The sequence below is a fragment of the Medicago sativa genome, chromosome 8, assembly GCF_051527215.1.
Source record: "Medicago sativa cultivar Bolivia chromosome 8, Bolivia_mono, whole genome shotgun sequence".
Lineage (NCBI taxonomy): Eukaryota > Viridiplantae > Streptophyta > Magnoliopsida > Fabales > Fabaceae > Medicago > Medicago sativa.
The window spans coordinates 94381538-94395690 of record NC_140756.1 but is presented as its reverse complement, the minus strand read 5'-3'; the positions used below and the strand labels follow the sequence as shown (position 1 = coordinate 94395690).

At 38.2% G+C, this 14153-nt stretch overlaps 2 protein-coding genes across 2 annotated transcripts; both read left to right on the top strand.

Annotated features, from left to right (window-relative positions):
* Positions 1-6251: 6251 nt before the first annotated feature.
* Positions 6252-7746, top strand: LOC146903605 (uncharacterized). Its single transcript, XM_085737257.1, has 3 exons — positions 6252-6799; positions 7032-7125; positions 7168-7746. The coding sequence occupies exons 1-3, from the start codon at positions 6252-6254 to the stop codon at positions 7744-7746; spliced, it is 1221 nt and encodes a 406-aa protein (XP_085593383.1).
* Positions 7747-8055: 309 nt separating this feature from the next.
* On the top strand, positions 8056-13474 carry LOC146903604 (GTP-binding protein). Its single transcript, XM_085732868.1, has 6 exons — positions 8056-9040; positions 9144-9370; positions 11328-11453; positions 11981-12166; positions 12461-12598; positions 12687-13474. Exons 1-6 carry the CDS (start codon positions 8383-8385, stop codon positions 13005-13007), a joined length of 1656 nt encoding a protein of 551 aa, XP_085588994.1. The 5' UTR covers positions 8056-8382; the 3' UTR covers positions 13008-13474.
* The last annotated feature ends 679 nt before the right edge of the window (positions 13475-14153 follow it).

The following is a 14153-nucleotide window of genomic DNA, read 5'->3' as shown; positions in this document are numbered from 1 at the left end:
TGTCAACAAACCAGCAGGCTTCTGATGTTCAACTTTCGATTTCTGACAAGTCAAACAAGCATATACAAATTGTGCGACATCTCGCTTCAACCCAGACCACCAAAACAGTTTCTTCAAGTCGTGGTACATCTTTGTAGCTCCCGGATGGATACTCAAGTTGCTTCTGTGACTTTCTTCTAAAATCAACTTTTTCAATTCATTATTATCAGGAATACAAATCCTACCTCGGAATCTCAACACTCCTTGATCATCAACCTGAAAATCACCATCTGCATTCTGATTACTAGCAGCCATCAAGTCTACAAATTTCACATCAACCTCCTGGGCTTCTTTGATACTCTTCAAGAAATCATTATTAATTTTCAACATACCCAACTGCACACTCTGAGGTGCCAATTCACAAACAAGACTTAAGTCTCTAAACTGTTCCAGCAATTCAAATTCTTTCACCATCATAGCCGACATGTGCAACGTTTTCCTACTCAAGGCATCTGCAACCACATTAGCTTTACCCGGATGGTAATTTAAGCCAAAATCATAATCTTTCAACAACTCTAGCCACCTTCTCTGCCTCATATTTAACTCCTTTTGATCAAATAAATATTTCAGACTTTTATGATCACTAAACACTTCAAATCTGGAACCGTACAAATAGTGTCTCCAAATTTTCAACACAAAAACCACAGCAGCCAACTCTAAATCATGTGTAGGGTAGTTCTTCTCATGTATTCTCAATTGTCTCGAAGCATAAGCCACTACCTTGCCATCTTGCATAAGCACACCACCTAAGCCCAACTTGGACGCATCACAATATACAACAAAAGGTTTATCTGGCTCTGGCAAAATCAAAATTGGAGCCGTTGTCAATCTCCGCTTCAACTCATTGAAATTATTCTCACACTGAGCATCCCACACAAAAGCTTTACCTTTACAGGTCAACTGAGTCAATGGAAGTGCCAACTTCGAAAATCCTTCGATAAATCTTCTGTAATAACCAGCCAAACCAAGAAAACTTCTAATCTCTGTAACTGACTTAGGAGCCTCCCACTGTGATACCGCTTCAACCTTCGATGGGTCCACTGCAATACCACTACCAGAAATAATATGGCCAAGGAAACTTACTTCCCTTAACCAGAACTCGCACTTTGACAACTTTGCATACAATTTCTTTTCTTTCAGCACCTGCAACACAGTCTTCAAATGTTCTGCATGCTCTTCTTCAGTCTTAGAATAAATCAAGATATCATCAATAAATACAACAACAAACTTATCCAGAAAAGCATGAAAAATTCTGTTCATATACTCCATGAACACACCAGGCGCGTTAGTAACACCGAAAGGCATCACTTTATATTCATAGTGTCCATACCGTGTCCTAAAGGCCGTTTTCTGCATATCTTCATCCTTCACCTTAATCTGATGGTAACCTGACCTCAAATCAATTTTACTAAACACGCGAGCACCCACTAATTGATCCATCAAGTCGTCAATTCTCGGAAGTGGATACCTATTCTTTATCGTCACTTTATTCAGCTGACGGTAATCTATGCACAATCTCATGCTACCATCCTTCTTCTTAACTAGCAACACAGGTGCTCCCCAAGGTGACACACTTGGTCTTATAAACTTCTTATCAAGCAATTCTTCCAACTGCTTCTTCAATTCTGCCAACTCGGAGGCTGACATACGGTAAGGAGCCATCGACACAGGCTTCGTACCCGGCACAAGATCGATCGAAAATTCAACCTCCCTCTCTGGTGGTACATCTGGAATCTCATCAGGAAAAACTTCAGGAAATTCATTCACCACGGGCAATCTATCAATTATCGACTGACTCTCTACAGACAAATACGCCATCAAGGAAAACATTAAGTTTCCATCATGCTCTAACCGCTTCAGCTGCTTGGTAGATAAAAATTCTGCTCCACTCTCTTCTTCAGCAGAAGAAAAGTACACCGTCTTTCTAAAACAATTAATATGCACATGGTTGTATTCCAACCAGTTCATACCAAGGATCACATCCATACCCGTCAATGGCAAACATACAAGATCAACTTCAAAATCTCTACCATACATGGATATAGGGCAACTCTGACAAACAAACGATGTGGTTACTGAACCCTTAGCTGGAGTTTCAACAACCATTTCCACAGGCATACTTGACATAACTAAACCCAACTTATTTGCACAATCAACAGCAATGAAACAATGTGTAGCACCAGTATCAATAATAGCAATTAAAGGAGTACCATTAAAGAAACAAGTACCTCTGATAAGTCGATCTTCATTAGCCGTTTGTGTACCGGCCAATGCAAACACCTTCCCACTAGTCTGAGTCTTCTTAGGCTTCTTGCACTGAGAACTAAGATGACCCTCTTCATCACAATTGAAGCAAACCATGTCACCACGCTTGCACTCAGCCATGATATGCCCTTTCTTGCCACAACGATGACACTTCTTCTCATCCCGTTGAGTACATGCATTACTCTTGTGGCCTTTCTCACCACACTTGTAACAAACTATCTCAGCTTGAACATCTCTTCCCTTGGGTCTCCTTTCCTCAGGCATCCTCTGTTTGCCCTTGTCAGCTGGGGCACTGTAAGGCTTCGGACGACTCTGCTGTCCCTTACCCCTACGGTCACTCATCACCTTGTAGTGAGCTTTGGTATCATCTTCATAGATTCTGCATCTGCTCACCAAAGCAGAAAAGTCACGGATCTGCTGGTAACCAATGGCTCGCTTAATATCAGCACGCAAACCATTCTCAAACTTTATGCACTTAGAAAATTCAGCATTGTCTCCAGTATAGTGTGGATAGAACTGAGCCAACTCCACAAACTTGGCTGCATACTCTGTCACTGACATGTTTCCTTGCTTCAACTCAAGGAACTCAATCTCTTTCCTTCCGCGAACATCCTCAGGGAAATATCTGTTTAGGAACTCCCTCCTAAACACAGCCCAAGTCACAACTGCATCACCTTGCTCTAATTCAGGTAAGAGACTCACCCACCAATCATCAGCTTCCTCAGCTAGCATGTGCGTACCAAAACGCACCTTCTGGTCATCGGTACATTGCATAACCCTGAAAACTCTTTCAACTTCTTTGAGCCATGTCTGTGCTCCGTCAGGGTCGTACCTTCCTTTGAAAGTAGGAGGATGATTCCTCAGAAAGGCCTCCAACATTCTTACATCAGCATTAACACCAGCACCAGCATTCTGTTGTTGTCCTATAGCTTGGGCCACAGCTTCCAATGCAGCAGCCACCGCAGCATCGTTTCTTCCAGCCATTCTATTTCTCTTGTAACAGATAATATTCGCAGCCTCCAGGTCTCTACTCTACATAACAACAGAAATCAGCACAACTGAGACAATATAAATTGTCAAACAACTCTACATGGCTCGACACGACTCTACTAATTGGCCGGACGGACCGACCTGCTCTGATGCCAATTGTAACACCCCGTTCTCCCAACAACGTAATATTAATTATTAAAATCAGAGTAATCACACAACGGAGTGTCACACTACTTTTCAAAATTTCATAAATAGAAAATATCTATTTATTTAAGACCAACATAAAGAATCTTAATAAACCGCAGCGGAATAATTCTTTAAAAATATAATTTCAACCAAAATTCAACATCAATGAAAATCTTGGCACATAGGCCCCAACATAAATCAACTTTATTTTCAACAACGATAAACTCTAATAGCAAGTCTTTTCCAAAATATGTGATACATAAAAGAAATGAGAAGACATTCGCAACGATTTCCCCATCCTAGTATGTATCAGAGCCCTAGACACTTGAGCCGACCAAACCTACAAGTCATCAGTACCTGCACATTACCCACGGTCGAGGCAACATATACGCAGAAGGGGTGAGAAACTTATCCAATAATAATAATATATAATTCATCAAATTAATGAAAACAACAAAGCATATCACAACAGGCATCATTAATAATGTATTTAAATAAACACATAGGCAACGACATAATTATTTTCAGCAACAAGGTACAGCAACAACAACAACAACAACGTTATCCACAACGACACCAACAACTCGACAATGCGACAACGACAACAACTCGACAATGCTACAACAACAACAACAACCCAACAATGCTACGACAACAACAACTAATGCATCATGCAGGTGGTACCAATCTACGCGCGTTGAATGCTAAGCATTCCAGGGCATAAGCCCCCAACGATTTGGATGGTTAAAGCATCCCAGGGCATAAGCCCCCAACAGGTGAATGATAAACATTCCAGGGCATAAGCCCCCAACGGTTTGAATGATAAACATTCCAGGGCATAAGCCCCCAACAGATGTGAGTATGCAAATGGACTCAACTTGTGTATATCAACATACAACTTAAACAGCGACTACAACAACATATGTGCCTAAAACAATTATGACACACTCCCCAACTTCGACATCAGATGATACAATGACATCAACAACGGAAATCAACAACATAGCATATATATAAATCAATTACATTCATCTCTAAGTCTAAAACATCCTTCAAAAGCAATTAAGTTTTAATCAATAGGACATAAGCCAAATACCCATAAAACACCTCAACTAAGTCCCTAACACTTAAGTTTGAAGTTGGGAAACCAACCATATGTTTTTGGACTAACTTGGGATTAGTTATGCTAAGTTTTCTTAAAGTTTTCTGAAGACCCACTTGGACTATTTTTATCATAACTCAAAATCTACAAATCTTTTCCACGCCAAACCAAGGCCATTATAAAGCTAACTTAATTATCTACAACTTTCATGTTTACACCGAAAGCTAATTCAAAACAAAAACGGGTGAAAAAGACGCAAGAACACGAAACAGGGGAATGCTGTCACTGTTACATCGTACTACGATGGAATGCATCGTACTACGATGGGATATACTGAAAAATTTGTTTTTGCTGCTGGAAAAATCGTAGTACGATTTCCCAGCATCGTACTACGATGGAACGTGGACAGTTCTACGGAAACAGACCAGTTTTCACTCCAAAAACCCCAATTTCATCAACCCAAACCCCAAATTTGATCCCATAATCACCCAAAATGAATTAGAAACATGTTTACAGGTTTATTAGACAACATAGGGGATAAAACAACATATAATCATGCAATTCAACAACAAGTTTCATCATAATTCATCATCTAACATAACTTCTCAAACCCTAAAAACCAAGAACAACAAATTCATCAATTTTCAAATTATATATTATGATTATTGAAAGGAATCCCACCCTTACCTTATCTCAGCAAATTCTACAGCAAAAACGGTTGGATTCTCTCTTCCTAGCTCTTCTCCTAGCTTTCTCTTGGTTCTTCTCCTCTTTCTCTCCAAAAGCCAGTTTTTCCAATGTTTGTACGTGAAAATGTTTCTATCTCTTTTTCTTTATTTTACTCCCAAAAATATAACTATTTTCTTTTCTCACTTAACTCCCTTAATTTCTATTTAATTTCTACTTAATTCCCATTAACCAAAAATAAATACTAATTCTACCTATTTCTATTTCTCCTATTATTTCCACAAATAATAAAACCACATTCATTTAAATAATACACAACTCCATGAATCATATAATAAAATAGCATCACACCATATATCACATAAAAAAATCATATAATATATATATTTCACATAAAATCACATATATATAACAAATAAAGTCATATAAAATATTCACCCATCTACGAAAAATAATAGAATAAAAATGGGGCGTTACACTTCCTGCTTTTCAAAGCGGAGGAAAGTGAATCACAGGTTATGAAAGACATTCTCTTAACTTATGAAACAGCATCCGGACAAGCAATTAGTTTACCAAAATCTGAAATCTTTTCCAGTCGCAATGTGTCAGCGCCTTTGAGGAATAAGCTTGTTACTATCTTAGGTGTTCAGGTCGTCTTAGGCACGGGTAAGTACTTGGGGCTACCCTCAATGATTGGAAGGAACAAGGACTATACTTTTGCGTACATTAAGGATCGAGTATGGCAAAAGATCAATTCTTGGGGTAGTAGATGTTTATCTAAAGCAGGTCGGGAAGTGATGATAAAGTCCGCTTGCAAGCTATTCCATCGTATGTAATGAGTATTTTTCAGCTCCCCGCTACACTTGTTAACACGATTGAAAAAATGATAAACTCATTCTGGTGGGGTCATGGACGTACTACTCAACGATGAATAAATTGGTTAAGTTGGGAAAAATTATCTGGACACAAAAATCATAGAGGCATGGGGTTTAAAGACCTTACGGTTTTTAACCTTGCGATGTTGGGCAAACAAGGCTGGAAATTTTTGACGGAGCCGGAATCCCTTGTTTCCCGGATGTTTAAAGCTCGATATTTTCCAAATAACTCCTTTCTCACAGCTATTATTGGGCATAACCCCAGCTATGTCTGGCGTAGCATTCATCGTGCTCGTTTCGTTGTGCGAGGAGGAGCACGGTGGAGTATTGGTGCGGGTGATACTATTCGTATTTTGGGAGAACTACAGATCCTACATGGTGAATGTATTGATGCTAATATTGAAGGCGCGCAGTTTGTACGTGAGGTATCTATCAACAATCTGATGATGCCGGATGAGAAGAGATGGAACGAGACTACTGTTAGACAGGTTTTTAGTGCTGAATCAGCAAATAAAATTCTAAGCACACCCCTTGTTGCACATGTACAATCTGACCGCTTGATATGGAAAGCTGAAAGAAACGGGAAATCTTCAGTGAAGAGTGCTTACTGCTTGTGTGTCGAGGAACTCATTGATGCTTCTCATCTTCGTCGCCGGTAATTGGTCAGGCATTTGGAAACTTAAAGTACCTCATAAGGTTCAGAATTTGATTTGGAGAATTTGTAGACAATGTTTACCTACGCGAATTCGACTCCATGATAAAGGAGTACAGTGTCCTACACAGTGTGTGAGCTGTTAATCCACTCATGAGGATATGGCACACTTATTCTTTGCGTGTTTGTTTGCTATGCAAGTATGACGTTTGTCGGGGCTTTGGTCTGATGTTAGTGCTGCATATTCGAATGATGATTCTGATATAGGGATTGTTTTTGCACTACTTGATATGCTTACTACAAAACAGAGAGTGGTCTTTGCTGCTAAGGTGTGAAGCCTCTGGAAACACCGAAATTTAAAGGTTTTGAAGGATGTAACGGAAGTTGCTGCAATTGTTGTTCACCGTGCGCGTGTGATGATTACTAAGTGGCAGATTGCAAACACTAAAACACCAGCTGAGAGCCGAGCTGCTACAACATCACCTCCCACGCAGCTGCACTCAAATTCTGCAGAGGTAAATTCCTCAGGTGACAGTTTGGTATTGTGGCAGAAACCGACATCCGGGCGGCACAAGTGTAATGTTGATGCCGCTTTTTCTTCAAACTTCAACCGTACGGGCATTGATATTTGCATTCGTGATGAGGAAGGTGCTTTCGTCTCGGCAAAAATGATGAGTTTTCCTTGTTTACATCAGGTTACGGTTGGTGAAGCCATAGGCATATTTGAAGCTCTCCAATGGCTTAGTGACATGTCATTAGATAATATCGACTTCGAGCTTGATTCTAAAATTACTTGTGATGCATTCCACTTCCGTAGAGACGATGTCTCCGAGTTTGGACATGTAATTGCATCTTGTAAAGCTCTCTTTTCCGCTTTCTTCATCAACTCCAGGGTAGAGTTCACTAGGCGACAAGCAAATGCACGCTTGCAAGAGAGGCTACATTTCTAGCTAGTCCCGTCATTTATTATCATATCCCTTCTTGTATTGAAACAATTATTATAACTGAAATGCAATGAGTTTTGTTCCCTTTAAAAAAAAAGTCATAAAAAACACAATCTCAAACGATAGACCAAAACCTTTTTGATCACCTTAAAAATGACATTGTAAATGCTGATTGATCTAAAATTCTTTAACCATCCAAACAAAACAATATCATTTTTTTTTTTGTTTTTTTGCGTTGTAGAAGATTAGGTACAACTAACTTGTGACAATGTCTAGCATTCTAACATAAATCAATGAAGTTGAACTTATTTATCGAAACTTATTTGTGAGAGGATCCAAAGTCACGTTTGCAAGAATTACAACATAATAATAAGTTTCAGTTAGCTACTTTTCCAATTTCATTTAGCGCCGACTCTACCCGTCGTCACGTCTCGTAAGGATTGATATGTAGTGGAAAGTGAAGGAGAGAACCAAACAAGGAAATCATCTTTGGTGGTGGGAAGTTTCTTAATGTACCTCTTCTTGGTACCCGGGTGGAATCAACTATAACCCGGAGCTCGCCTTGCGACAATTAGTGCGGCAATTGTTTGATAAAATGCTTGAAAGAGAGAACCACAGCTCTTCTTAACTCACTCTCTCGCTATGTCTAATTCCAATCTATTCCTTTTCTGGTGGACCCGCCGCACCTTCAGTAGAGGTTTCTGTACTAAGAAGAACAACAAGTTGGATTTTACTAAAGTTGAAATATCTCGTCTCCCCACCGTCATCATTCTCGGCCGACCTAACGTCGGCAAATCTGCACTCTTTAATCGTCTCATTCGTCGAAGAGAAGCTCTTGTTTACAACACACCCGACGATCATGTCACCCGCGACATTCGTGAAGGAGTCGCTAAATTAGGTCACTTGCGTTTCAGAGTTTTGGACTCTGCTGGTTTGGAAGCTGAAGCCACTTCTGGTTCCATTCTCCATAGAACTGCTTCTTTCACTGCTAATGTCTTGTCTACTTCTCCTAATTCCTTACTCTTCCTCACTGATGCTAGAGCTGGTCTTCATCCTCTTGATCAGGAAGTTGGAAAATGGTTGCGCAAAAATGCACCTCTACTTAAACCTATTCTTGTCATGAATAAATCTGAATCACTCTTTGATGTTGATGGCTCTCTTGCTTCTGCTGCTAATGAAATGTCCCGTTTAGGGTTTGGAGATCCTATTGCTATATCTGCTGAGACTGGACTTGGTATGCATGACTTGTTTCTCTCACTTCAACCTGTCTTGGAGAACTATATGCTCAGTGTCTTGAATGGTAAGTACCCTTTTATTTATTTATTATAAAAATGATAACTTCAAGCTTATTTTGATTCTAATATCTTCTTTTGATTATGCATTCAATTGTTTATTCATTATAGATGAAAGTGCTAAGGAGACTACCTGCGATGATGAGACTAGTTCCCCTGAGGCGGACGAAAGCAAACTGCCATTGCAGCTAGCAATTGTAGGACGCCCCAATGTTGGTAAATCAACCTTGCTGAATACATTGTTGCAAGAAGATCGTGTTCTTGTGGGTCCTGAAGCTGGTCTCACAAGAGATGCAATCAGAACTCAGTTTGAATTTCAAGGAAGAACTATTTATCTGGTAAGTTTTGGTTTTGGACTTTTAGTAGTGTTGTTAGAGTTGGAAACTGACAGAATCTAAAGGAATGTATCTTGTTGGAGGAAAACATAGTATGGTAGTTATTTGTTTCTCTGACCTTCAAATTAGATATTATTGCCACACATTTCTTTTCCGATTTGTGTGCGCATTCAAGTACCGCGAGCTTCTTTGCTGCATATAGCCTTGGCGATATGCAATCTCGCTAGACTTGTCTGTAAATTCATAATGCCCTGTTATATACATCATCGGGGGAAGTATAGCACAATTTGCCTAGCATGATCAGCTCCAAATCAATTTGCTACAATTCTGATTTTCCTTGGTTTTAAATCTCTATTCTTAACACATCAATTGCATATTTAATTGTCAACAATGCTGATTCATGTTTGTAAGCATCCAAATTAGTATTTTGATTTGAACTTAATTTAATTGTCATATTAAATAGGGTCTGCTTTAAGATATAGGCAATAAACCAACAAGACCAGAAAACCCCTAAAATAGCTAATGTGTACATAAGAATAAAGTGGGGATAGGATGCAGGGAATTGTAAGCCAGTGATAGATGTTAAAAAGACACCCCACTCTGTAACGAACTGTTGAGTTGGCTGGAGGGGGGCTAGTGGGTGTGTTATTTGGTTGCAAAGGAACGGGTGTGAATTGGGAGAGATACGGCCGGAAATAGTTGGGAATCTTTTGGAGAGACTGACCGCTCTCTAATTGCCTTGGCTATTTTGTTTAATCCTCTTCTACATTCTTCTTTTAATCTTCTAGTACCCAATACTTGATGTCACCTACATAGGTGCTTGAAGCAAGCATAAATACACTAAATTTTTCTTTCTCGTTTCAGTTATTTTTTTGGTTAGTGCATGAGATGCGATGGTGGAACGAGAGTTGATAGAAAAAAATCGGATAATATCTTGATATTATTATGGAATGTATTGGTTTATCCCATATGATTAGTTTTCAATTTTGATGTATCTTAGATTATCACCATGATTATTTTACATACCTGTTGCTTAGTATTATTACTGTTTTCCTCAAATTTCTTATTTATTTAGGATCGAGTGTGTGTATCTCTATAAATAGAGATTACTGTTTAGTCTTTCGTACCAAGTCATTATCAATTATATCAATTTTTTATTTTATTTTCTCTCCTCCTTTATCTAAAATCTCACAACTTCAACATGGTATCTACTATCTACTATATAGAGTTTAGTTCAATCCTCCATGATGTGTCCCATTACTCTACCAAGTTAAATTATAGGATAGAAATAAAGAGGGACATGTTTGAAGGGAGGATAGAATGGAGACCTCAGGATGTGTGCAAATTGAAGCATCACCATACTAACCGCCTTTGATGGAGGAAGAAGATAGGGAAGTAGGGCTTAAGAAATAACAGCAGGATTTGGATTTGAGAGACAAGACACTCCAATTGTCCTTGGAGAGTAAAGGATCAATGTTATTAAATTACGGCCATGGCAGATTGGGGTGGCAGTTTTTTGCCAACCGCTATAGCCAATTTGTGAAGGATAGTGGCGATATGGTGTTTTATGGTGGAAATAGCGGAATTTTTGCCTTCCACCATTTACTGCCATCTGCAATCGATAACGCTGAGAAGAATTGACTTCCAATCAATCTTTTACAACACAGAGTAGAATTAGACAGACAAGTGCTGTTCTTGGTAGATTGTTGGGCATTCGACAACTTCATTTCCTGAAAATTACTCGAGGTGTTGAATCTGATGGCCGAGGACACCCCTTAGTTTTCAAGAACCCAGAACCTGATATCACCTTGATACAGGCCTGAAGTTCATTATCAATACAGTGAATTTTTCGTTTTTGTTTTCTTTCATTTTTCAGTACCTATCATAAACGCAGAGTAAACATTTAATATTGAAACTCCGGTTACATTTTTAAAATTTATTATGTTTTGCTGCCATTCAGGTTGATACTGCTGGTTGGTTGCAGAGGACAAAACTGGAGAAAGGAGCATCATCCTTGAGCATTATGCAATCAAGGAAGAGTCTACTCCGGGCTCATATAATTGCTTTGGTACTAGATGCCGGCGAGGTATGCTGCTTATATTGCATGTTTCAGACAATAGTGCCAAAATGTGATATAATCAACCAATGTTTTAACATGAGAAGTTTATATTCATAATGTTTATTGTTCTAATTTGGCTTCACACATTTCTAATAATTAAACTCACATTTGAGCCAACCAAAATGTAATTGTTCTAGTAACTCATTTATCTTGTGGAAATTTTGAATCTACTAAGATTTTTGGATTTTGCTGATTGATTTCCCAAATACTTTTTCATTGAAGGCTCGATAGTTCTAGGGTTGGTTTGTTCTCTTTGATGAAAGAAACATGCGTCCTGCTTCAGTCCCATAATTTTTGGTTTACACTTTACCCCTTAAATGAAGTTATGTTGTCCATTATGATGCATTGGTATGTGAAGTATGTGTTCATGTTTGCAACACCCTTTATTAAAAACGTGATCAATCAGAAAGGTCTCTCCTCTCTAATTTCTAGGTGTTAATTAAATATTTAATCTTGTTATAAGGTTTTTTTATTGGAAAGTCTATGTTGACCAGATAGTAAGTGCTAAACGAAGTATGAAACATGCTGAAGTAGTTATAGCCAGACGAGCCGTGGAAGAGGGACGTGGTCTTGTTGTGATTGTGAACAAGATGGATCTTCTAAGGGGAAAAAACAAATCAGCATCCTATGAGCAGATTCTGGAGGCTGTTCAACAAGAAATCCAGACAATTATACCTCAGGTTTGCTATGTAGTTATGAGCTTAAATTCGTCTAGATGTTCAATGTATTGGACTATTATACACAATGTTTAAAATGTTACCATTTTTTAAAAATGGACATCCAAATTTGTGTTTTAACATGATATTAAAATAGATAAGTCGAAGTTGAAAAAAAGAACAAACAAAATCTGTGAGGTTATCGACTTATCATACAGTCCTCAACATCCCTCTTTCTTTGTTTTTAGTGAATGAATAACAAACTTTACCCATTGTTTGTATTGTAATTTACTATTGAGTATTGGCAATTTTCAATAGGTTACCGGAATCCCAGTAGTATTCATTTCAGCATTGGAGGGAAGGGGCCGTACAACCGTCTTGCATCAGGTCATTGATACATACGAAAAATGGTGTACAAGATTATCTACAGCTCGTCTTAACCGTTGGTTGCAAAAGGTATTAACTACTTCAATTACAACTTTGGGTGAAGAGTAAAATGTGCAATTGGTAGTAAATATTCTTTCTCCCGGTTGTTTTTGATCAGGTTATGAGCAGACATTCTTGGAAAGACCAGGCAGCACAGCCTAAGATCAAGTATTTTACTCAGGTTAAGGCTCGACCGCCTACATTTGTTGCGTTTGTGCACGGGAAGACTAAGCTTTCTGATACAGACACCAGGTTCCTAACAAAATCCTTGAAAGATGACTTTGATTTGGGTGGAATTCCTATAAGGATCATGCAGCGTTCTATTGCTAAGAAAGATGCTGGTGGGAGTAGCAAGAGTAGCCATCCAATTGCCAGAGTGGCTTTAAGGATTAAGTCTGACAAGAGAGATAAAGGCGACTTGGTTGAATCAAAGGCATGAGCATCACCCCATTCTGCAAATAATTGCAAAAGGGAGCTAGATGCCCTCTAATAATATACCTTTTGTTTCCATAAGCTCCAAAGCAGTGTTTGACCGAAGGAAATATTTTTACTTCTGCTGGTGCTCCCTCGAACTATGCTCGAGGTAAACAAAATCACAAACAAACGAGCTCTTAGATGCCTACTTTTATTTATTTTAGTTTTGCCCTTGACCAGGAATTCTTGAACCATGCGTGATAATGATTTAAGTGCAATTTCAAATCTGCTGAACTTGTATAGACCATGTGTGATAATGATTTAAGTGCAATTTCAAATCTGCTGAACTTGTATATACGTAATACTAGAACTAGAATATGGAGGGTTGGTTTTAGTTATAAACAATATTATTTCATGCCAAGAGATAACATAAATATTCATATGTATTTGATTACAAAAAAATTCATTAAGCAGAAAAAAATTGGAAGTTGATATTTTGGTGTACCTAGTCCACTGCAATTTAGAAAATGTCACTTAGAAAATGGTTTAGTTCAAAATTAGTATACTGTAGAATAGTTGTATTGCAGGGTGAGCAGATATATTAAAGCATGAAATTATTGGAATCAAATTAGCAAATAAGAGACGATGAAGGCAGGCAGCTTGTGGCTCCACTACTATATTTATTTTAGACTTTAGTCATCAAGATAAGAGGTATGGTATATGAAAGATTAAGGCCTTGTGATATGTTTTTCTTACTGTATTTATTAAGGCCTTGTGATATGTTTTTCTTACTGTATTTGAAAAAGTAAAGGTAAGAACTACGTTTTCTGGGATAAAATGATTGTGAATAGCTTTGACATAAAACAATTTTTGAGACAAATAGAAAGTAAAATTTACCGGAACTAAAACAAAAAAATATTCATGTTATACAGGAATCAAACAACTGAAACCAAAATTCAGAGTTTGCAACTTCAATCAATCGGAAACCGTATTTGACTATGTATTTTTCACCGTGTACTAGTTTCAGGAAGCTAAGAAAGCGAATTGTAGAAAAAGCTTAAGTATATTTAAAGAGAGGTTATTATTAACCTCGAACCAAAACGATTTTTACAGTAGTCTGTGTATAAAACGTAGGTAGCAATAAGCAATCCCCAAATGACACTGAGAAATT

Coding starts and splice junctions, on each gene's coding strand:
- LOC146903605 (XM_085737257.1), top strand. CDS start 6,252: ATGGGGTTTAAAGACCTTACGGTTTTTAACCTTGCGATGTTGGGCAAA. Junction 6,800..7,031: donor GCTTCTCATCTTCGTCGCCG/GTAATTGGTCAG, acceptor GTCTGATGTTAG/TGCTGCATATTCGAATGATG. Junction 7,126..7,167: donor GAGTGGTCTTTGCTGCTAAG/GTGTGAAGCCTC, acceptor AAGGTTTTGAAG/GATGTAACGGAAGTTGCTGC.
- LOC146903604 (XM_085732868.1), top strand. CDS start 8,383: ATGTCTAATTCCAATCTATTCCTTTTCTGGTGGACCCGCCGCACCTTC. Junction 11,454..11,980: donor TGGTACTAGATGCCGGCGAG/GTATGCTGCTTA, acceptor TATGTTGACCAG/ATAGTAAGTGCTAAACGAAG. Junction 12,599..12,686: donor TTAACCGTTGGTTGCAAAAG/GTATTAACTACT, acceptor GTTTTTGATCAG/GTTATGAGCAGACATTCTTG.